A 24,994-nucleotide genomic window follows, 5' to 3' on the forward strand; every position below is an offset into this window, starting at 1 on the left:
GCACCATTTATTGAAGACACTCCTTTTTCCCAATGTATGTTCTTTTCATCTTTGTCAAATATCAGTTGGATGTAAGTGTGTGGGTTGATTTCTGGGCTCTCTATTCTGTTCCATTGATTTGAGTATCTGTTTTTATGCCATTACCATGCAGTTTTTGTTACTATAGCTTTGTATTATAGTTTGAAGTCAGGAAGTGTTATGCTTCCATTTTTGTCTGTTTGTTTGTTTGTGTTTTTTATGCTCAGAATTGCTTTGGCTATTCATGGTCTTTTGTTGTTCCACATGAATGATAGGATTGTTTTTTTCTATTTCTGTGAAGAATGTCAAAAAAGAAAAGTTAGGAAATCACTGACCAGTGATTTTTGAAATGCTGAATGGTTCTATAAAGTTTAAAAATAGTTCTTTCTATATTGGGTTGCAGGTGCTATGCCTTTATTTCTAAATAAGTATATTGTTTGAAATCCCAAATTTCTCATTTAATTGTAAACACTTTGCTCTTGTTCCAAAAACATGACTCAGACCATAAAAATATACTCAAAAATATTTGCAGCAGTGGTTCCCAAATTTGATACCTCAGAATCAGCTAGGAAGTGTTTCCTTTGTTTATTTGAGCAAAGGTTCACATATATACAGTATTCCTAACTAACTGTCTGGCAGTACTCTGATAACTTATACTCTGGTTATTTACATTTATTTATTACCTCATTTGATTCTCACAATACCTCTGTGAGGGAGGTTCTGTTATCCCCATGTCACAGATAAGAAGAGTGAGACATGGGTAGCTGAAGTCAGTGGCACAAGATTTCAGTGCAAATCCTGGTATTAGGGTAAGTTAAAAAATCAATATCAAGAAAGGTAGTGAGAAAGAAAGAAGGAACTCTGTGTATAACACTTCCTCTTAACTAAATAGGCTCAATTATGTTCTAAAGCCTGTTAACTGCTCTAATCAAGACCTTAATCAATGTTGAATGGAACAGAATTTGCAAAGGAATTATTGTCTGGTCATCAGCTATGTTGACACCACCAAATCTTAGCATCACAGAATTTGAGCACTGAAATGGGAGAATGTACAGTCTTAGGTAAGCAGTTTACACTGCTAGTAATAGAGAAAAGCAGAACAAGAACTTGAAGTTAGAGGTTTTCTGGATGTTGGAGCCCTCTCCAGTCATCTTCGACAGATGTTAGGATACCTTCATCCCTGCTGTGTGTGTGTGCCTCTGATCAATTACCACCACAGATCTCAGCCAAATGAGCAAGCCTAATCGAGGTTCACTCCAGATAATATCAGACTCTATTCCTGTGTAGGTCTTGCTCACCTGATCTTGCTGTAATGTTCTGAAAGTCGAGCAACACCTTTCAGTTACCTGCTCCTCTTTATTTCCTGTTTTCTTCTCTCCTATCCATGCCTTCCCTGTCCATGTATTTTTTTTCCCTCTCCCTCCAGGGATGAAGGGAGTTCATTAGGTGAGCAAGTTCACCACCAATCCTATTTCTTTCCAGAAGTAATATAAAGAAATATGGAGTTGCCCTTTGTATGGCATTCATCATCCCTTCAGTCCCCAGCAAAGACTTTGGAAAAGAAGGAAATAGGGCAGGGCATGGTAACACCCCAGGACCAGCAAGAGGCCAGACCTCAATGTGGCAGGGGAGGAAGGGGCTCTCCCACACGTGTCTTCTAGCATGTTCTTTTTCTCCTTATCCTTCTACTTTCTGCCTGGCCAGGACTTGATCCCAGCTAGATAAATACATGCCTGTGGGTCTTATCTGACTCACTGCTAAGGCTTCCTACTACTGAGCAGAAAAGCTCTCAAATCCGTTACTAGAGATAACAACTTTTAGTCAGCTGCCCCACACAGAATGAAGAAAAAGTAGTTAATATTTACATAACCATCTCACAAGCTTTCTTTCACTTAAGATCTCTGCATGTTGAATTTCCCTTTTCATTCTATCATCATGTATCTTGGAGTGCCTACTACATGCAAGGGACAGTTTCCCTGTTACTCATGTATTCAACATGCCATTCATTTGATTTCTAACTCAAAAGCCCTTTATTTTTTCCATTATGCCTCCCAATTACAGCTGTCAAAATCTGCCAAAATCACTTTTCTTCTCTTTGGTTTTTATGGTGAAAAGAGTCATTACTAGTCATCTTGAGGCCATCTGTACAGTGTCACTGGGTACTGACACACAGACTCTCTTCAAACTCTGAGATGCTGCATCTTTCAGGATGGATATTAATGCCACTAAGCTCATCATCATTCCTAAAAACAAGCATTTGTAATAGCTATTATATCTGCACAATAGCATGAACAGAGGATAAAGCATATTATTATCAAGAACTGTCTGTTATAATAGAATTATCGTCTTGCAAACAGAAGCTAGATGACCTTTTCTCTATTTTTAATGTTGTATTTTACATTCTTGGACAGACAAGCCCTGTCCAGAGGAAGTTACAGTAGTCAGGCAAGTAGTATGATTTCTCAGAGCTGTGAGGTTCTCCTGCGGGCTCTTGGCTAGGCATTAACCCTTTAATTAAAGGGTGTGATTTCCAGTAATGATGGTACATCACAATCTCATGTGGAGTGGCCTAAGGAGGGATTCAATCATCTGTGTGTGTGTATATATATATATATATATATTTGGTTCAGTTGTTTTTGGTTATTCTACAATAACTGTAGTGTTAATTCTGTTGCATAATCAGAAGTAAGATACAATTCATTCAAGCCTTTGTCCAGCATTTAAAAACCAACTCAAATTCTGCTGGTGTACAAAGTATTTGAAGTTAGAGGAGATAATTTCAAATCACTACATGATGTAGGAAGATCATAAATATAAGTGAGGTGGTCTAGTTGACCTGTGATTTGATTCATGATTGATGTTTTATACTCAAATGTATCATCACTGACCCATTGTATTTTCCTATTAAACATAGAAGAATATATTCAAGTGGACAATAGTTTATTTTCACAAATCTTAAAACCAAAAGTACCTTGATTCATCTCTTAGTCTCCCACTTATGATAGAGACATGAACTAACACACAAAAACTAATAGTGCAGGCTCGAGACTAATGGCAACAGAAATTTGGCTTTAGAACTGGGAGAAAAGGGGAGTTGTAGAATTGTGTAGAATTATAAGGAGCAGGCCCTTTGTGAATGGAGAAGCTTGTACTAAGATCTAGACAACTATGAGCAAGAAAACTGTGTCATCAGATTTTCAGAATTTTTTGTAAAGAAATGAGAAATACATATTTTATGCACTTTTTTTGTTTTTAAGTATTGGAAACTAATTTGAAGTTTAATAAAAAGCTTATGGGGTGCAATACTTGTGAGATGAACACACCCGTGTAGTCTGTGTTATTCACTATAACATTGATCTGAGCAGGGCTGTATATGTAGAGGAAACAGAAGGGCACCATTGCATGTCTGGGAGGGCAGCCAGAAGGTTGTGCTATGGTAGACACAGTTGCTGACTTTGTTATTTTGAATAGCATTGAGACTGCCTCCAGTAAACAAAAAATTACTCTTAGTTGTGATAGGATGACTATTTTCAAAAAGTTCTTTGGAAAGCAGGGATTTGAGAAAGGCATTGTCTTTAAAGCATTGCATGAGCTAGGATTTTAACCCCAGTGGCCAGGAGCCCATAGGGAGAAATGTAGAAGTGTATAAGATCATACAATAAATATTTTTAAAGTATCTGTTTAATGTGGGTGCAGCTACCTTATCATTTCTTTGACTTATACAAGTCCTGTATAGTGGGTCTTTAAAAAAAATTCCAATTAAACACACTTTAACATCAAGGAAAATTTGATAATTTTAGTACTTGTATAATTTTATTATATTTTTATTAAATAGAGTTGCAATTTAGTGGCATAGCCATGGCATTATGCTTCTTGAACCCCTGATACTACATATTTAACTTTTGGTGTATGTTACATCAGTGCATTTGTCTTAGATTGTCAGGAAACATATACCTGCATTCAAATAACATAATAAATCTATAAGGCATTTTATTATTTTTTTTTATGTTTTGGTTTGGAATTAAGAAGGGGCAAAGACAAATAACAAAAACAGCAATAAATACACATACAGCAATGTAATTACTAAGAGTGAGGTTGGAGCCCTGGAGAGAGACATTGCCATTAAAGGTATCCTGAGTGAGACCCAGCCACTCCATGTAGGTTTCTGAAAGCATAGAGGGACCGTCATAAACACATGTTCAGATATCCTGCGCCAGGCATCTTATGGAGAGGCAGAGACAGATTCAACTTAATGATAGATCTGAGTGCCTTTCTCTTGCTTGACCTTTTCCAAAACTCTGTTGGCACTCCCCCAGAAAGACTGTAAGGAACCCTCTTCTCCAATTATGCTGGTAGCCTGGCTGTCACTGGTGGTAGTCCTGGGCTGTGGGTGGATCCAGAGGGCTGCCTATACTACTTCTAGACAACTTTAGCTCCCAGTGTCAACCTGATGAGCCTCAGGGATCTTTGATCTCAAGAAGAACTGGAACCAAAACACTGCTCTGCTACCTGAAGGAGGTCCTTAAAACCCAGGTTCCACAGCCACTTGCAGCTGTTCCTCATACAACTAACCCCAGTGCCAGAAGATCTGGGTGGGGAGGTAAACTAGGGATACCTAGCTGAGATGAGCATAATCTCAGGCTTGAAGCACTGACTAATAAGAATGACAGAGCATGTTACAGATGTGGGCATTATTAACAACAAATGGTGATGTTGAAACTTTTCTGTGTCATAAAAAATAACTTAAGTATTTTGATATACAATTTCTAGAGAAAAAGCTGAATTATATGTCTATTCTTTCTGTACAAAGTCATTTTGAGACAATCATCATCGTATGCAGAGGTGAAAAAGAACTTTGCAACCAAAAACTGGAGGGAAAAGATTTTAGATGCTGCTGCTAATGATGATGATATCACACCACTGTCTTGATTCTGTGATATTTGTGGGTTTTGTCAACTTTGGAAGTTTTTACTTATTTATTTATTTTTTTAAAGATGACCAGTAAGGGGATCTCAACCCTTGACTTGGTGTTGTCAGTATGACGCTCTCCCAAGTGAGCCACGGGTCAGCCCCAACTTTGGAGGTTTTTATTTGTTTTTATTTTATTCTTGGTTTTACCTATTATCATATTAATAATATTATATTATCTTTCTTAATAAAGACCCTCCAAATTAAACTTTTCAAAACCTGCAAAACCCGTATCCACCTCTGGTAAAAAAGCCGAGACAGAAACAGGTACCACAGAAGGGAGAAAACATTTTTGAAAAGCTGGCATGACCTTAGAAATGCTCAGAAGGCATTCCAAATTTTGAGGTGGGGGTTTAGAGATGTTGTGGGAAGTTCAACCCAGAACATTCTACAAACATAAATGTATCATAAAAAAGCCATAAAATAAGTCTATCTTGAAACACTTTTGTTTTGATTAGATTAAGAGTGAAGCATCCATCCACAGTTGTGGATAGAAGAAAATCCTGACAGTCCTTTCTCTCCATTTGCTATTGTCGTTTTTATCCTACCTCATCTCAATGGTGTCTAACACATTGTTTTTCTTCACGTGGCTCTGTATTGGTCTCTTCCTGCTTTTGTTTTGATTTCATTTTTCCAAATGCTAAATGTTTTCTAAGCATTTGTTCAAGATTATGTCGATTTCTACTTACAGCTCCATCCCTTTGGCTTACTTTTCTATGACACCTCTATACTGGACATAGTAAGCATTGATTATAGTAAGTAATAGTTGGATAATTATATTGGAGGGTGTGAATCAATGGTTTCTTGTAGTGTCAATCTTTAGAAGGTTCATCATCAAGGCCAGATTTGTGCCTTTTGGCCATTGACCAAAGAGATATGACTGTATTGCAATCCCCAGTTAGGAAGAGAGAATTCCTCAGCCGAAACAGAAGATGAACAAGTCATGTCCAAAGAAAATAAGAGGAGCTTTCCTGGCCATAATGGAGTAGGCATTAATTACACACAGTCATAGCATTTGTAAGATAAATGTATTTCATTGACGTAGAACTATAAAAGCAAAACGAGTTCACCCATAAATATAACATCAAGGAGTTAGTTAACTGCAATTACAAAGACAATTACTAAAGTACATACATGCAAATGAGGGAGCCCAAATCTGGAGAAGATGACACTGTAAGTTGCCACACCCACTGCTGAGAATATATAAATGCCCCAGTCCAGGAGTGGCATCAAACTCAGAATCTTCTCACTGTAACTCACCTGAACTCATTTCTCCTGTCAAAATGTCTTACAACTGCTGTTCTGGGAATTTCTCTTCCCGCTCCTTTGGGAGCTATCTGCAATACCCAGTCGCCTCCTGTGGCTCTTCCTACCCCAGCAACCTGTTCTATCGCACTGACAGCTGCTTTCCCCGCACCTGCCAGCTGGGATCCTCTCTCTACAGTGGCTGTCAGGAGACCTGCTGTGAGCCCACCAGCTGCCAGACGTCCTGTGTGGTGTCCAGCCCCTGCCAGACATCCTGCTACCGCCCGAGGATCTCCACCTTCTGCAGTCCCTGCCAGACGACCTATGCTGGGTCTCTGGGCTTTGGATCAAGGAGCAGCTACTCCCTGGGCTGTGGATCCAGTGACTTCAGACCCCTGCGTTATGGAGTCTGTGGCTTCCCCTCTGTGAGCTATGGATCTGGATTCTGCCGCCCAACCTACCTGGCTTCTAGCGGCTGCCAGTCTTCCTGTTATAGACCAACCTATGGATCAGCCTTCTGCAGATGAACCTGCTAAATTTCCAGACCTTCTAAGCAAAATGTCTTAGTCTGCACTTAGAGCTGCTATCACAAGCCTTTTCAGCAATGTTAGCTAACCCCTCTAACTACCAGCTTCTCACTCTTTCTCTGGCATCAAACACTGGTGGACACTGGCTCTTTCAAACTGTTAAATTAATGAGTGGCCAAAATATTAAGTTAAATGTCTGTAATTTTGAAACAAGTGATTCATGGTTACATAAATTCTTCTTTTGGAATGTACGGAATTTCAGTTGCTTTTGACCTAATAAATCCATCCTCTCTTGCATCCAATGTGCTCTCATCACTCTTCATTGATTTTCAAAGTTTGATTTGTGGTCTGTCTTTGGGTTTCCAAGCCCTCCAAGTACCTTACCTAGGAAATCAATTTCCCTAAGGAATGGCAGCAGACCTGATGTACGGGCAGATTCTCTGTGCACTCCAGCGCCTAAGAGCTAACAAGTGCATGCCCTCTGCCATCAAAGCTGGGAGAATTTGTAACAGCATTATTGAGAGTATGCCCATAATTGAGTCAATATTCTCATTGCATTTTGAATGAGGGCACCTGATGCTGACAGTCATATTTGGTTTTGTGTTTACAATATTGTTATAAAACAATATTGTGTTTGAGTTTGTTTAGAAGATGTCAACTAGGTGGCAAAATATTTATAAAATATATCATATTAAATATTTGAATAAATCTGATGCATTGGCATGAAAAAGAAAATATGAAGTGATAGGTACTGGAAAGCATTATGATTGTCTTTAAATATATGAGAAAACGATTTATTTAGTGTGTGTGTGTGTATGTGTGTGTGTGAGAAAGAGACAGGAGAGAGAGACAGAATGAGACAAAAATTAAAACTGTGAGTACTAGAAAGACTTATAGGAAAGCATATTTTGGTTTATTATGAAGATATATATATATATATATATATATATTTATGAATTACAAATTTGTATAATTATTACGACCTTGGTGCTTTTCTTGTTACAGACCAACCTATGGATGTGGCTTCTGTAGATCATTTTACTAAATGTCTAATTTTGTTGTCCAATGTCATCAATTCCTTTTCTTGTAACCTTTATTGTCTTCCTCATGTACAGGAAGAATTAGCCTCTTATTGTCTGATTATGAAGTCCCACCTTGTCTCTGGCTCCAAATACTGGCTGAAAGACTTCACATGAAAAGTTCTGTAATTAGTGTACTAATCAAAAATAAAGTCTAAAATATTGGTGATGAAGTTTATATTATTGTATTTTATTTCAAAATTGTATGAAAAGTCAAATTATTTATAATCTAATGAATTTATTGACTCAGGTTTTGGTTGTGATGTGTTAAATGGATTATTATAAAATGATGAACATGCATATGGAAATCATTTTTAAAATCCTATGTTAAAATGAATTTGGGGATTTGAACAAACTTTTGAGAGCCTCTGATATTTTTTTACTCAAACTACAGATAGTGGAAATGCATTATTTAAATACATAGACTTTTTACTAATTAAAATCTTCGAATCAGGAATTAATTTGATTCCTTCATAAAATGTGGATCCTTGTATCTGTACCAACAAGTATATAGTAGCTGACTAGTTGATAATTATGTCAGTAATGCAGAAAATATTTAGATTTATGGAGTTATGATTATACATAAATAAAAATTGAATTGAAGAAAAATCAAAATGATCATATATAAATTTTAAGTACATTTTTTGAAGTCACTCAATGTTTTTTGGTAAAAGTATCAAATGTCTACATATTACTGATCAATATTCAATGTGATCCACTTATCTACATGTGTGTGATGGGATATAACATAAAATTTGAGGGAAAAATTTAAGATCATAAGATTGATATTCCACCTTGGATTTTACTCACCAAAGTGAATAAAGATGAAGACAATAAACTTTGGATATCATTAGATGTAATGATTTAATGTGTGTCTAAACATAAAATTGGAGAAATGTTATTTACATTTTTCATGGTACTATTCCCTGTTTTCTTGGGCCAACTACTTAAAGAAATGGTAAAGTGTTAAGATAATTTTTGATAAAGAATCTATAACTGAAAAGAAAAAGAGTTAAAACAATGCTCAAAAAAATATTCCATTCATTATTTTTTGAAGTAATAGGGGATACATTATAAATTTAATTTATGTTAAATGTAAAAGAATATGGAGACACAAAGCAATAACAATAAAGAACTTATAAGGAAAACACATACCATGATATCTTAAGAGATTTGCAAATCTTTGACTTGCAAAGACACAGGAGTGTTGGAAAGGGCAAAGAAGTCTGAGAAGACGAAATGAAATAAGAAAAGCAGAAAGGACTGAGAATGCTTTTTATATTCAAAGAATGATTGGAAATTAAGTTTCAATGTAAGGAGATTTTATACAATGTGGCAATGGCAAATTTGACTAAGAATTGGTGATAATAGCTGTTAACTCCATCATTTAGAGCTATTACATTTGAAGTCACAGTAATGCTTGTTCTTCCTACATATTCAATCTTGCATATTTTATAAAATAATCTTCCATCCAATGATTAGATATAGGCTTTTAAGTTTTTAAAGGGAGATAGGTAAAAATCAAATGTTTGCTAATAAAGAAAATTATTTGGAATTAATAATTTTTGTCTAGAAAATTTAGACAAAGAAAATATATGTTAAAAATTTCAGAAATTACCAGGGCCAAAAGACTAAGAGACATCTTAAACAAACAAACAAACAAACAAACAAACAAACAAACAAACAAACAAACTAAAGAGCCATAGGATTTGTGACTATTTCCAGAGTAAGAATGTTGTTGAATCCAAAAGAGAAGCTGATGAGACTCATGGACTGGAGTAACAAAAATTAGAACTCAGAAGTTTCCAATGATTTTGGAAGTAGGAGTAGGGTAAGACATGAATATTCACCCCTTCCTGGGAAGTCAAGTTCAGCTCCAAGTCATTTTAATAACTGATTAGTTTAACATGATATAGGGATACTAGGGCTCTAGTTCTGTCCTACCAAAATCCAAAGCAAATCTTCTCAGGAAGATAGCAATATCACAATGAGCTTTGAATTAATTCTTTACATAGCTAAATATAGATATAAATATAAATGTAGCTATATATTTATAGATATACAGAGAGATAGAATCATAGATATAGTTATATATACACATAGATGAAGATACAATATAGATAGTCTGGTACATAATGAAAATTTACCAGACTTCAAGAAGTTAAGAAATGACTATCTCCAAAATATTTATCATATAGTAGAAACTGACTCACAAAAGCTTCAGTAAATGAAGCTATTAGGCATTAGTGTTAAAATAACTACACTTGATATGCTTAGGAAATAAAAAGATAAATTGAAAATTTAGGCAGAGCACTGAAACATATTAAAAGAACTAAATAGAAGTTCCAAAATTAAAAAAATGCTTTGTAGTATTGGTGAATAAATTAAAAGCAAATTAAACATAGCTGAAGAGACAATTAGTGATTGTTCAGTAGAATACACTCAAACTAAAAATATAAAAGAAAATATGAAAATATTGTAAGGATCTTCAGAGAATATGAAACATGAAAAGTTCTAACATAATTGCAGCTGAAGTGCTAAAATAAAAGTATACATGTATGTATATAGTCAAGTATGCATGTATTTTTGATATCCAGTGAAAAACTAACAGCTACTGCCAGGTCAATATATTACCAATCTAAAAGATGTAGCATGTAATCGAAAAGATCCATAGGAGATCCATGGAGAATTTTCCAAATAGAGGAAAAACATCAAATTCAGAGTTAAGAACTGCTACAAATCCCATGAATGATACATGCAAAACACAAACAAACAAACAAGCAAAAAACCCACAACAAGGCATGTTGGAGTCATGACTAACACAAAAGAAAAAGAAAAAAACTTTAAAGCAGCTGAAGGGGTAAAAAAAAAAAAAAAAAAGAAAGAAAGTTGGTTTTAAAAAAGAAACAATAGGATGGACAACTGAATTTTAAGCAGAAAACAAAAGGAAGGTAGAAAAACATTTGGATAATCAAATGCTTAAAGAATTTGTCATTAGCTTTCCAGCAGTAAAATGTATAACAAAAGTAATATACGGTACAAACAAAATGATCCCAGAATATAGCAAAAAGATGTAATGAGTGAAGAGCAAACAAAACGTGTATCCTGGGTGAATTTAAGCAAATATTGCCCATAAAAATACGGGACAAATAAATATCAATATGCATTAGCATATATAAATTAAAATGCAGAAAATCCTAACAGTAGTACTTTAATAAGGGGAAAGGATATATGACCTGAAAGACTTCTAATATTTTTGCACTGTACCAAAAGTGGTAAAAGTACTGATTTATATTAGCAAATTAGTAATGCATGCTGTGATCTTTAAGCCTGCTGCGTTTAATAGAACTTTCTGTGGTAATGAAAATATTCCCATATCTATACTTTCCAATGTATGGTACACACTAACCACATATATCTATTGTGCACGTAAATGTGGCTAACGTGACTGAGGAACTGAATATTGAATTTAATTTAATTTTAATGAATGTAAATTAAATGTACATGTGACTAGTGGCTACTCTATTGGATAGTGTGGCTATAGGGTAACCTCTACATTTATAGTAAAATAATGTGTGTCATCCTGAATGACTGACAGAGAGTTAAGAAATATCTTGCTTTATAACAAATAATTTGTTGTTTAGCTAACTTTGTCTGAGGTTGGTAAAACAGAGATAGCATTTGTTTTGTTTCTTTTGCTTGATATTTCCTTGTCTATTTCCTTATATTTAAGAAAATCTCTTCCGAGGAGAAAATTGTTTTGATTTTTAGCCCAGTCTGACATTTGAAGTCTTTTATATAAATATATAGTCATATCTAATTTAATTCTTTTTGCATTCAGATTTCTACCTACATATTTATTATTTTCTTTCTATTTGATCCATCTTCTATGTTCCATTTTCTTTTCTTTCCTACTTTTGGAGTGGGATCTTAATAAACTAATGCTACAGTTTCACCTTTTTAATTATTATTTTTTATAATCAATTTTCTTAGAATTTACTTAAGATATTTTAAGAAGCATTATTGATTTATTACTGTTTACTTCTACCTATATGTTAATATCACAAATATTTTATTAGTGATGTGTACAATAAGTACTCAGATATAATTTACTTATTTTTGGTAATCTTTATTCCCTCTGTTTCCTTGTGAGATTATTATCCTTCTAAGTGGAAAAATTCTTCAGTGTTTACTCTAGTTTAGGTGTATCTGACATAAAAAGTGTTGTAAAGAGAAGATATTTGGATATTTTATAGTGGAAAAATAATCTTAATAAAGTGGAATAGGAAAAAGTAGGTTTTACAATGAAGGAAAAAAAATGTATAAAAGAATGTGAAGGTAAAAATGTCCAGAAGGTATTGCCTGATGGGAATTGTTTTAGAAGAAAAAAGTCTCTGGATGAATTGTAAATACAGATGACAAATACATATATATTTATGTGTATATACACATATATAGGTATATAATTATATATGAAAAACTATAAACTATATTGATAGTGAATTAATTGAATTACACAGAGATGGAAAAGCCCATAGACTCACCATTTATTTTCCCTTGCCTTTGTCTTTTTACATGTGGCAAATTGATATTCACTGTGACTTTGTTTCAAATTAGTCTTTTTTAGTATTTTCACCTCTCAACATTTGTCCTGGTTTATTGCTGTGACTCACCATGTCTCCCATTCAATTTATTTTACCTATTTTTTCCCTTTCCAATAGATTTGAGAAGCAATATATAGTATAAAATAACAGGGAAAATAATTTTAGGGAAGAAAAATAATTGGTGACAAGTGGGTGCCTTTATTCCACTGATATAGAAAACAAAAATGACTTCATGTCAATCCCCACCCTTAAAGATAAGCATCCCCTAGCCAACAATTAGGCAAATGCACAATGAATCGTAGCCAAGAAGAAGAATAGGGGCTGTCTTGGTCATGACCGAATGGCCTTAATGGCATATACTCATAGCATTCTGACACAGGAGGAGTTCGTCGGTTTAGTGCTGTAACACCACAATGAATCGACCCATAAATATGAGATGAAGATAATTATTCATCTGCAATTACAGGAAATACTATTAAATTACACATATAGAAACGGGGAATTCCAAGTGTAGGAAAATTACAGTGTAGAATGCCACACCCATGGCAAAGAGTATAAAAATGCCCCTATCCAGAAGGTGACATTAAAACTCAGTATTGTCCTAGTTACACTCAAGTGAACTCGCATCTCCTGACAATATGTCCTACAATTGCTGCTCTGGAAATTTCTCTGCCCGCTCCTTTGGGGGCTGTCTCCGCTACCCAGTCTCCTCCTGTGGCTCTTCCTTCCCCAGCAACCTGATCTACCGCACTAACCTCTGCTCTCCCAGCACCTGCCAGCTGGGATCCTCTCTCTACAGTGGCTGTCAGGAGACCTGCTGTGAGCCCACCAGCTGCCAGACGTCCTGTGTGGTGTCCAGCCCCTGCCAGACGTCCTGCTACCGCCCGAGGACCTCCACACTCTGCAATCCCTGCCAGACGACCTATGCTGGGTCTCTGGGCTTTGGATCGAGCAGCTGTCGCTCCCTGGGCTGTGGATCAAGGAGCAGCTACTCCCTGGGCTGTGGATCCAGTGACTTCAGACCCCTGCATTATGGAGTCTGTGGCTTCCCCTCTGTGAGCTATGGATCTGGATTCTGCCGCCCAACCTACCTGGCTTCTAGCAGCTGCCAGTCTTCTTGCTACAGACCAAACTGTGGATCTGGCTTCTACCAATCAACTTGTTGAGGGTCCAGACCTTTTGAGCAGTATGTCCAATCTTTAAACAAAGTGTCTATCATCTTCCTCATCTTCAAGAAAAAACTCTCTGATTAGCTGTGCTTCATCTTTTCTTCAGCCACAAATTACTGGCCAAAAAACTGTCTCTCACATATACTGAATTTAGTGAATAGAGCTTTTGGATGAATTAATAGAATTAGTGGGATTAATAAATAAATTACTAGATTAATTAATAAACTTCAAGCTAATGAATAATAAATGCATGTTAATGAATTAATGGAATTCTTGTTCATGTATTTTATTTACAAGATAATTCACAAAACACATAGATATAATAAAGCTTTTTCATTCTGGCTTCTAAATATGCTATTAATTTCATTGTTAGCTTTAATTAACTGGGTTTTTTGTTTGTTTTGCTTTTGTTTTGTTTTGTTTGGGGTGTTTAGGTTAAAAGTCAGTATGTCTTTAGGAACAAACTTGAAAACCTGATAGACTGGTGGATTTGGATTAGTTTATTATGGACTTTATACATTTTCCCTGTTTGAAACTATTGTTTTCTGGAATTCTTACATTGGATGCATAGACTTTATATAAATAATAATCTCAGGAGCAGTATAAAACATATTATTTTTGAAGGACATGAGGCCTTTATGTTTGATAAGAAAAATAAGGAACTTGAAAGGTTCAACTGAGTGGAAAAATAATAACGTCATACAGAAAGTTTTGTATAAAAGGGAAGCTTTCTTTGATACAGTCAACACTGCATGGCAAAAAGAACTGTATCCATTCATCTCACTGAGCACTTTTTAATGTAATTAATTTCTTTACATGTGTGTAAAAAAGAAGCCAATTATCCTTGGTGGGAATGAATTACGTTCATAAGACGTGGGGTTTCATCTTCTTGAATCCAAGACTAATTAAACTAGCTGGAAAAAACAAGCTTTTCATATTATCAGAAATGATTGTTTCATTCATATTTCAACATACATTTACTGACACCTTGTTTTTATGTGTAATTTTGTCATTCTGATATTTTACAGGCCCAGTACTACAGGAAATAATAAAGTGCAGACATGGGTAGCATGTTGGTAAGGTGTAAAGCTAAAAACAAAAAGATATATCTTTCCATAGGAGTGAAAAGAAAAGTTGAAAGAATTTCCCTATCTATTAATTTTTATACAAGAATAATGACAAAAACACCTAAGGAAATAAAGACTCAAAGTGGATCAAGGGTTCACTATAGGTCCCAGTACTGTAAGGAAATCAAGATTCAAGATTTCATGAGAGATGGGGACTAATATAAGCAGCAAATATACCACTGCTATGGGAGAGAATAAGAAGAATTCTGAGACAATGAAATAAAATAAAATAACGTAAAAATGTGTGAACGTATTTGAGTTCATCAAATTATTGGAAATGAAGTTACAATTTTTATGGAATATCAATGGAAAATCAGGCTAGAGATATATGATAGGTATCCATCACTGCATTATTGGATGTCTTGAATTCTGGATCACATTAATATTAGGATTCATCTCTTCTTACTCATACTATTAAAATAGTATTTTTTCTTTTATTTTTTATTGACATAATAATTGTACTTATTTATGGGGTACAGTGTGATGTTTTTATATATTATGTAATGTTTTATACATTATGTAATGATCAAATCATGGTATTTAGCATATCCATCATATCAAACATTTATTATTTCTTTGTGGTGAGAACATTCAGAATCCTCCCTTCTAGTTATTTTGAAATATACACTATAATATTGTTTACTATAGTCATCTTACTGTGCTATGAACACAAGAACTTATTCCTCCTATATAACTGTACCTAATTTGTTGACAGTTTTTTTCACGAAGGGATGTTGAATTTTATCAATTGCTTTTTTTGCATCTATTGAAATTATTATGTGTTTTGTTTTCTTCAATTCTCTTAAAGTGATGTATCACCTTTATTGATTTGTGTATGCTGAACCTTCCCTAGATCCCTGGGATAAATCCCACTTGGTCATGGTGAATGATCTCTTCAATGTGCTGTTGAATTTAAACAGTTTTCCGATTGATCACTCTTACTCTATCATCTTATCTAAACATCCTCAAGTAATTTATAAAATAGTTTTTGTCAAATGTTATGTAAAATAATACACTGTTACAATCATTTAATATCTGTGTTCAGTACACCATTTAACATAATATAAAATATATATAAATAAATACTAAGCAAACCTCTTACATCGCCTGTAAATAAGGAAGCAAAGCACCTAATAGGTTTTTTGAGTTCTGGAATAAACATATTCCCCATCTAGAAATACCTCTTAGTCTATGCATCCAGCTTTAGTTAAGGCCAGGCACACAAGAAGATTCTGCATGTCTAGGTTGAGGAGCAAGCAGCCTGGTTGACTGGACCAAACAATCTGGCAGGCTCTACGGTATTGGGTATATCTGGGTACAAAATAAAAAAATGCAGTGTGGAGTTTACAGCAAGCTCCTGTGGAGAATCATAGTGTAGGCAAATAGAGTTGTAGAACGAAGCTTTGTTGTCTGCAGTAGAAAATTAATATATCTTTGGAAAATCAGCTGCTGGGATACTACCAGGCCCTGGTAGAGATGAAAATGTGGCCATGAGACACCAAGTGACCATGCATCTGCAACTGTGCATCATGCGCCAGGTCTTGTTGAGCCCTCCAAGTCATAAAATTATATGAACTCAGTAGCAATGTATTATAAGATGGAAACAGTTCACATGGCAAAGAACATGATAAGCACAACAAGAAAGCAAGTGGCATGGACAGAAGCCCAGAGCCTGCATGGCATCAACCACCCATTTCTCAGATCACATGTGTGGCCACACTGAGATTCCTGAATGGCCAGCTGCAAGAGAAGGGAAAAAGCTCAAGCTAGGTCTGCAGATGGATTGGCTGTTTATTTACATGTCTTTAAACATTTTGGTGAGGAAACTATCTTTATAAGCAAAACTTTATGTGGACGACCTGGTTATCCACTTGGTATAAAAGAAAAAAGTGGACCCAATTGATACATGTAGATTCCTGGGCAGTGATAATTGACTTTGCCAGCTACTTAGGGACCTGGAAGGGAAAATATTAGAATATCAATACAAGGAAATCTGGTTTCAAGACATGTAGATAGGCATATGAGATTAGACATAAAGTGTGGAGATCTTTGTATTTCTCCTTAATGCCTACCAGAATGCATTCACCACAGAGGAGGAACTAAAATATCAAGTAGACAAAGTGACCCTGCTAGTCGAAGTCAGCCAGCTTTTGTCAACAGTCCCAACAATAGGAGGCTGAGAAATTTGTGGAAAAAGTATTGACTTTGAAATGCACAAAACTCATTCATAGTCTGAGCAGTGGAAAGGCTGAGTAATTTTAGGATACAGACTTTGTCTTTAAATGTTTGTCTGCGTCCTCTCTGTTTCCAGCTATTTCTCATTGTGCATTATTTTTCCTCCTTCTGTTGGATGTGAGAAGCACTATGTAATAATATGTAATAGATGGAAAGTATATTTGGGGAATATGAATCAGGTTGACAAGTGGAATCAACCATTAGAAACATCCTTGCAAAAACGAAAGCTGTGCCACTGATCACTTAACACAGGAGAAAAGGGACAAAAATCCCAAAGCAAAGTAGGGACAGATACAAATGGAGTCATGACCAGGGAGGAAATGAGAGGCTCTCTTAGTCATGATAGGATGTTCATTACTAACAAATACTGCTAGAATTTGCGAGGTAGGAATCTTCACTGGCCTTGTGCTGTAATAACAAATTATAGTACCCATAAATACAATAGGTTAGAAGCTAGTCGACTGTTATTACAAAGAAGATGAATTGTTTACACTTATGCAGAAGAGGGTGTATACATTTGAGAGAATTCAATCTGTACTGTGCCACACCCATTGATAAGAGTATGTAAGTTACCCAGTCCACCCTCAGATTCTGAATACCCTCAGAATCTTCTCGTTGTCACTCATCTGAAGTTACACATGTCCTATAGCTGTTGGTCTGTATACTTCTTCTCCTTCTCCCCTGGAGGCTACCTGCAGTACCCAAGCTCCTCCTGTGGCTCTTTCTACCACAGAAAACTGGTCTACTACATTGCTTTCTGCTCTCCCAGTGCACACTAGCTGCACTGTTCTCACAGCAGTGGCTGTCAGGAGACCTGCTGTGAGCCCATCAGCTGCCGGATGTCCTGTGCGGTGTCCAGCCACTGCCAGACATCCTGCTGTCACCCGAGTACTCCCACACTCTGAAGTCACTGCCAAAGAACTTAACTAGGTATCTGAGCTTTTGCTCCAGTGGAGGATGTTCCTGGGCTATGGATGCAGGAACTGCTATTCACTAAGCTTTGGCTCCAGTGGCTGAAACCAGCCAATGGAGTCTCTGACTTCCCATCCCTAGGCTATGCGTCCAGATTCTGCCACCCAGTGTATTTTTCTTCTAGGAGATGCCAAACTTCTTTTTACCCCCCAAATTTTGTTTTTGGCTTCTACTAATCAACTTGTTGATTTCCAGTACATTTAAAGCAGTCATAAAAATGTCTACTCAGAGTTTCTTCATGTTCTGTTTCCAATAACAACTATCTTCTTAGTCTTTGATCACCACCAGATTCTTATGCAATATCTTTCCATTAAGAAAAGCTAGAAGATTTTTTCTTAAATCTCCCGAATTTATTGTAAATTTAGCATTGCTAATGGGATTTATGTTACATTATTTTCTACCAAAACTGACATAAAATTTAATGATTATACAATAGACTCATTTATTCTGGCACACAAGTATGATTTTTTTTTTTGGGGGGGGGGAGTATTGTTTATAGGTTATTGACCATAGTTGGTATTGAGTTTAATTTGGCAAGTTAAGAACAAACTCTATAGGCACCTGGGAATAAATTTTAGTTGTGGAATTGATATAATTTGTTTTGAGCTTTGAAAATTTTTTTTCATTCAAACTATAGTTACTGGACATCAGTGCTTTGTAGTCTTAGAGTTTTATGAATTAAAGTCTCAAGAAATACCTTGATTCCTTCAAAGAATATGGATCGTATCTATGATGACACAGGTGATGTAACTGTGAAGTTGACAGATACATAGGGAGTTTAGTGAGCAAAAAATAACATTTGGGGTTATATGGTTAGGTCAATAAATTTAAAAAATGAGTTAAATATCAGTTTAAAAATACATATGAGCCTTAAATAACTTCCAGACTCATGCATCTAGCTCTGGGTTTCCAACATAATCCATTTTTCTATATGTAGGAAAGGTTATAGGCAATAATTCATGGAGGGAAGGATATAGCTTCAGAATGTTTATAATCTCACATAAATGCTTTTCTAAAGCCCAAACTAAATATGGATGAAAGCAAAAAGCCCTTTATGTCAACAGAGTTAACTATTTTTCACTTGAATTTCAACATAAAGTTGAGGACACTATGTTACTATATGTTTGGTAACATTTTCAAATTTCACCGACCAAGTATTTCAGGAAAACATGTGCAACTAAGACAAATAGCAGGTTACTAAGGAATATAAACTAATTACAAAATTACATTGTCCTTGAATAGTGTCATAATCAAGTTTCAAAGAATTATTCATTATTTCTTCAGGCTGTCTAATAGACATGCAGCAAAGACACTTTTTAAAAGTTCAAACCATTTTAAATGAAAGGAAATGGAAACCTACACAGATCAGAGGCTTCCATAGTTCTCAATCTTATAGCATAATCAATATCCTTGATTTTCTGAAATGGGTACTTTGATGGGCAAAGACATGAAGAATACGGGAGCGGATTTGGGAAACTGAAATGGAATGAGCAAAGCAGGTACAGTTGGTTATTGTTATTGGTGATAATTATGCTCTAGAAAGTCACTACAAACTGTGAATGAGAAGATACTAAACCATTGCTCTCAAGGGAAATACAAGGTTAGGTTCCTGCAAGCCTGTGGTCACAAAATTTTCATCAACTGATCAATACATAATCTTTTATGTGTATTTTTGTTTTAATACATTAACGTCGGACTCATGGATAACAACACTGTAACTCATGCCTGAATGAAGTTTATCTGAAAGACATATTTTGTCTGCAGGACAGATTATGACCTTCTTGTATTTAGGAACTGTCGGGTCCGCTGCCGGCCGACCTGAACAGCCCTAGTCTCACCTTCAGTCTCTCCCTTGGCGAGTGAATGGCCCGGATTCCTCTTTCCCTCCAATCCCCGTTGGGAGGAGACGGGGGAAGAGAGCCATGAAGAGAGGTGAGAGCACCGCTGGCCCCAACCAGCCCATTAAAGGACACTCAGACACGGCGGGGGTTCTGTCGAGCAGTTCTGTTTACTATCACACAAGCACTTGCTTTTTTTTTTTTTTTTGTCTTTATGTGACCGGCCTCACCGCGCTCAGCCAGTGAGCGCACCGGCCAGCCTTATATAGGATCCGAACCAGCGGCGGGACCACTGCTGTGCCCCCAGCACCACGCTCTCCCGAGTGCGCCACGGGGTTGGGCCAAGCACTTGCTTTTAAAGGCAAATGGGGAAAGGGAGGTTTTTACATTCTCCAATCAGCTTAAAGTTTACAAGAGCATGCATCCTATCTCAATGCCTAGCTATTGCAATCACGCAGCGTTCACAAACACAAGCACGTATTTGGCCAATAAGGGATAAGGCAAGGTTCCCGCAGACACTCCCACCCTACTTCCTCCCAGGCCGCCTTAGGCTGCCACGTTAATACGCCCTTGTGGGCCCATAATGGCGCAGTGATGTTAGTTTTTCAGGCCCGACAAGGAACATTAGACAGCACTTTAGTGCTATGCCTGGGAGCTATTTTAAACAGCAAAATCACCAAAAAAAAAAAAAAAAAAACCAAAATAACAAAAACCCACAAACCCACAAAATGTGTAAATCATTTCACTAGTAGACCACAAAAAGGATTTTTTAAAAAAGCAGAATGAGACCTGTAATAAGAAAGCAGATCATTGCTTTGTTTGACCTCAAGGAACACAAATTCTTTGCCACTCTGCACTTGCCTGCGAGCGACTGCAAAGGAAACCCGTATATCGACATTGGTATTTGAGGATTATAAATAAATGTTAGTTATTTATAAATTTTAGTGTGTATATATATTATATATACCACACACACATGTACACACAAACACACATATATAAAGATTTTTAATCTGATTTTCAGTGAATGATTGAAAAAAATTATATGATGTACAAACAAGAAATGTGGCTACAAATGTATGATGGTTACTTCATCTATTATTTGGAGGACTTGGATTTTAAAACACACTAAGCCTTGTTTTTATACTTTCCCATTCAACTGTTGTAAGAGTTGTTAGGGTTTGCAGATAGAACACACTCACTCAGTTACCCTCTTATTCTAACCACTTCTACATATTCTTTAAAACAAATATTCCATCCCACATATGTCATATGATGTTGTCTAGCATGTGTAGACTGAATGATGTGCAATGATTGTCTCAATGACAACATCTTAAAACTGTGTATGTGTAAAATTGGTGAGAAAAACTAAGAAATGAGGAAATACTATAGGACCAAAATCTGTGGAAAATCATAAAAATTAAATTTATATTTGAGGACTAATTTTTATGTCACAAGGAATGTTTTGCTTCCAAAAATCAAGGATGAAAAGAATGAAGGAACTATGCTATAGGAACTGAAAAATGTAGTTAAAAACTCCCAATAATTTAGGCATGATTTCATTGAGGAATATGAGAAAGTATATCTTAGGTGTACCAATGGAGCTGAAATAAATCTGCCCTTGTACCAATGGAGCTGAAATAAATCTGCCCTTGTAAGATTTTAGGTTCACCACTGAATTAATATTACATGGGAGCATAATTTTCCAACAGTATCCTCCTACATAATTCCTGGAAGATTGTTTCATCCAAAACCTAAAATTATATCCATAATCTTTATATATAAAATGTCTGTCACTCAATCAAAAATTAGCAGACATTAAGAAGACAATAAATGACTAACCTCAACAGACAAATGTGTATTAGATCAGACCTATTGGAGATCCAGATAAGGGCATTCATGATAAGGATATATATATATATATATATATATATAAAGTACACATATTTTTAAATAGCTATGATTACTATACTTAAAAACTTAAAGTATAAAATGAGAATTTGTTACAGCACTGCAACTTAAAAAAAAACAGAATAGGATTCTGGAATTAAAAAATGATGTAGCCAAAACAGAAAATGAGAAAATCAATAATTTTATTAAGGAGCAAGATCTGAAGAAGAAAAGCTGTTTCAGAAGGCAATGGGGGGAAAAAATCAGAGATGCAAGAATGCTTCATTATACATAAATCAATAAATGTGGTACATCACTACAGAATGAAAAACAAAAGCTGTATGATCATCTTATTAGATGAAGAAAAATCATTTCATAAAATTTAACACCTATTTATGATAAAAACTCTCAAAAAATTAAGTGTAGAAGGAACATACCTCAATATAATATAAAGGTCATATATGAAAAAACCACAGCTAACATTATAATGAGTGGGGAAATATTGAGAGCTTTTTCTCTAAGAACTGGAATAAGACAAGAATGCCCATTTTCACCACTCTTATTAAACATGGTAATGGAAGTTCTAGCAGAGCAATTTGATAATAAAAAAAATAAAGAACATACAAATTAGAAAAAAGAAGTCAAATAGTCCCTGTTTACAGATGACATGAGCTTACATATAGAAAAATCTAAAGACTTTATAATAAATAAACTCTTAGAAGTGATAAACAATATAAACTCAACATACAAAAAGTAATGGTGTTTCTATATACCAATAATGAACTTCCTAAAAAAAGAAATAAAGAAATATCATTTACAACAGCTAAAAATAAAATAAAATATCTATGCATAAATTTAACCATGGAGGTAAAGGATGTCTACAACAAAAACTATGAAGCACTGATGAAAGGAATTTAAGAGGGCACAAAAAATGGGAAGGCATCCCATGTTTATGAATTAGAAGGATTAATAAATATTGTTAAAATGAGCATACTATACAAAGAAGTCTACAAATTCAATATAATCATTATCAAAATACCAATGACATTCTTCACAGAAAAAAAAAAATCCTAAAATTTGTATAGAACCACAAAGACTCCAAGTAGTCAAAACAATCCTGAGCAAAAAGAACAAAGCTGAAACATCACACTATCTGACTTCAAAATATACTACAAAGCTATACTAATCAAAACAGCATGCTATTGGCATAAAAACAGAAACATCAACCAATGGAACAGAATAGAGAACTCAGAAATAAATTCATGCGTTTAGAGCCAACTTATTTTTGACTGAGGTGCCAAGAACATACATCGGAGAAAGGACATTCTCTTCAATAGGTGGTGCTGGAAAAATTGAATATCATATGCAGAAGAATGAAACTAGATCCCTTTATTTCACCATATACAAAAATTAACTCAAAAATAAAGGCTTAAGCATAAGACCCAAAACATGAAACTGTTAGATAAAATCATAGGGGAAATGCTTCAGGGTGTTGGTCTGAGAAAAGATTTTACTGATGAGACCTCAAAGGCACATGGAACAAAAACAGAAATAGACAAATGGGATTATATAAAGCTAAAAAGCTCCTCAACAACAAAGGAAACAATCAACAGAGTGAAGAGACAACCGATGGAAATGGAGAAAGTATTTGTAAACTATTAATCCAACAAAGGATTGATATCCAGTATGTACAAGGAACTCAAACAGCTCAACAGCAAAAATAACAAATAATCTGATTAAAAAATGGGCAAATGATCAGAATAGATATTTTTCAAAAGAAGACATACAAATGACCAAAAAGTATATGAAAAATGCTCAACGTCACTAAAATCATCAGGGACATGCAAGTCAAAACTACAATGAGATATCATCTCACCCTAGTCAGAGAGGCTGTTATCAAAAAGACACAAATAACAAATGCTGGTGAGGATGTAGAGAAAAGTGAACTCTTATACACTGTTGGTAGCAATGTAAATTAGTACAGTCATTATAAAAAAACAGCATGAAAGTCCCTTAGAAAACTAAAAAATGGAACTGCCGTATGATCCAATAATCTCACTATTAAGTATATATTCATAGAAAAGGAAATCAGGATGCCATGTTTATTGCAGAACTATTCACAATAGCCAAAACACAGAATCAACCTAAGTGTTCATCAGTGGAAGAGTAAAGAAAGTGTGGTGTATAGACATAAAGGGATAATATTCAGTCATAAAGAGAATGAAACCCTGTTATTTGCAGCAACATGAATGAACCTAAAGGACACAATGTTAAATGAAATAAGCCAGGCAAAGAAAGACAAATATCACATAATCTCACTTACATGTGGAATCTAAAAAGTTGATTTCATTAAAGTAAAGAGTAGAATAGTGGTTAGTAGAGGCTGGGAAGGGTATGAGGAAGAGGGAGTTTGAGAAAAGTTGATTAATGAATATATAGTTACAGCTATATAGGAGGAACAACTTATAGGGTTCTATACCACTGTAGGGTGATTATAGTTAACAATAATTTACCTTATATCTTCAAATTACTAGAAGAGAGGATTTTAAATGTTCTCAACACAAAGAAATGATAAATGTTTGAGGTGATGAATATGCTAATTACTCTGATTTGATCATTCCACATTGCATCAAAAATAATACTGTATCCCATAAATATGTACAATTATTGTGCGTTATTTTAAAAGGTAATGATACAAAAAGAAGTTGCACATGCACCAGGAATATGTAAAGCAAGATAACAATTTGGGTTTATATGCTGTGGCCCTTATTAAGAAACAAAGAGAACTAGTGTATGAATAATTGAGAAAAGAATTCCTAAGAGCTTTTAATAACTATCTTTGAATTCATCCCATCTTGAACTGACAAGATGGTTCTATCTGCTAGGGATTAGTGTATTTAGTTTCCTAGGAAACTCATCATAAGTCATTTTTATGCAAGTGATTTTGCCAATTTCTATTTATTTATTCTTGTCACATTAGTGATTATACATAACAGTTTTGTTCCCCACAACTTTAACTTCCATATATTTTATTAGTCATGCCTCAGTAGCACGTTGTCAAACATCTTAACATCTTGTTGGTATCAGTAAATTCTCAAAATAATATTCACCCACCTCTGTTCTTAGAGAATGAATGATGAACAAATGTTTTATTGTGTTTTTCAAGGATAATGCATGCATTCATTCATATCCTGCCCTACAATGAAAAAATTTAAAAATGATTTTTAAAAATGTGCTTTCTGTTTCTCTTAACTTGTCATTTAGCAAGGTTAATAGATGTTAACCAAATAATTATTTAATTACAACAGAGATTAAAGCTTGA

The 24,994-nt window shown here is 35.1% G+C and overlaps 2 protein-coding genes across 2 annotated transcripts; both read left to right on the forward strand.

Moving 5' to 3' along the window:
* The first annotated feature begins 6,221 nt into the window (after nt 1–6,221).
* On the forward strand, nt 6,222–6,758 carry LOC134361549 (keratin-associated protein 13-2-like). Its single transcript, XM_063076512.1, has one exon. It carries the CDS (start codon nt 6,270–6,272, stop codon nt 6,756–6,758), a length of 489 nt encoding a protein of 162 aa, XP_062932582.1. The 5' UTR covers nt 6,222–6,269.
* Nucleotides 6,759–13,055: 6,297 nt separating this feature from the next.
* LOC134361836 (keratin-associated protein 13-1-like) lies at nt 13,056–13,607 on the forward strand. Its single transcript, XM_063076942.1, has one exon. It carries the CDS (start codon nt 13,080–13,082, stop codon nt 13,605–13,607), a length of 528 nt encoding a protein of 175 aa, XP_062933012.1. The 5' UTR covers nt 13,056–13,079.
* The last annotated feature ends 11,387 nt before the right edge of the window (nt 13,608–24,994 follow it).

Source organism: Cynocephalus volans, chromosome 1, assembly GCF_027409185.1.
Source record: "Cynocephalus volans isolate mCynVol1 chromosome 1, mCynVol1.pri, whole genome shotgun sequence".
Taxonomy (NCBI): Eukaryota; Metazoa; Chordata; class Mammalia; order Dermoptera; family Cynocephalidae; genus Cynocephalus; species Cynocephalus volans.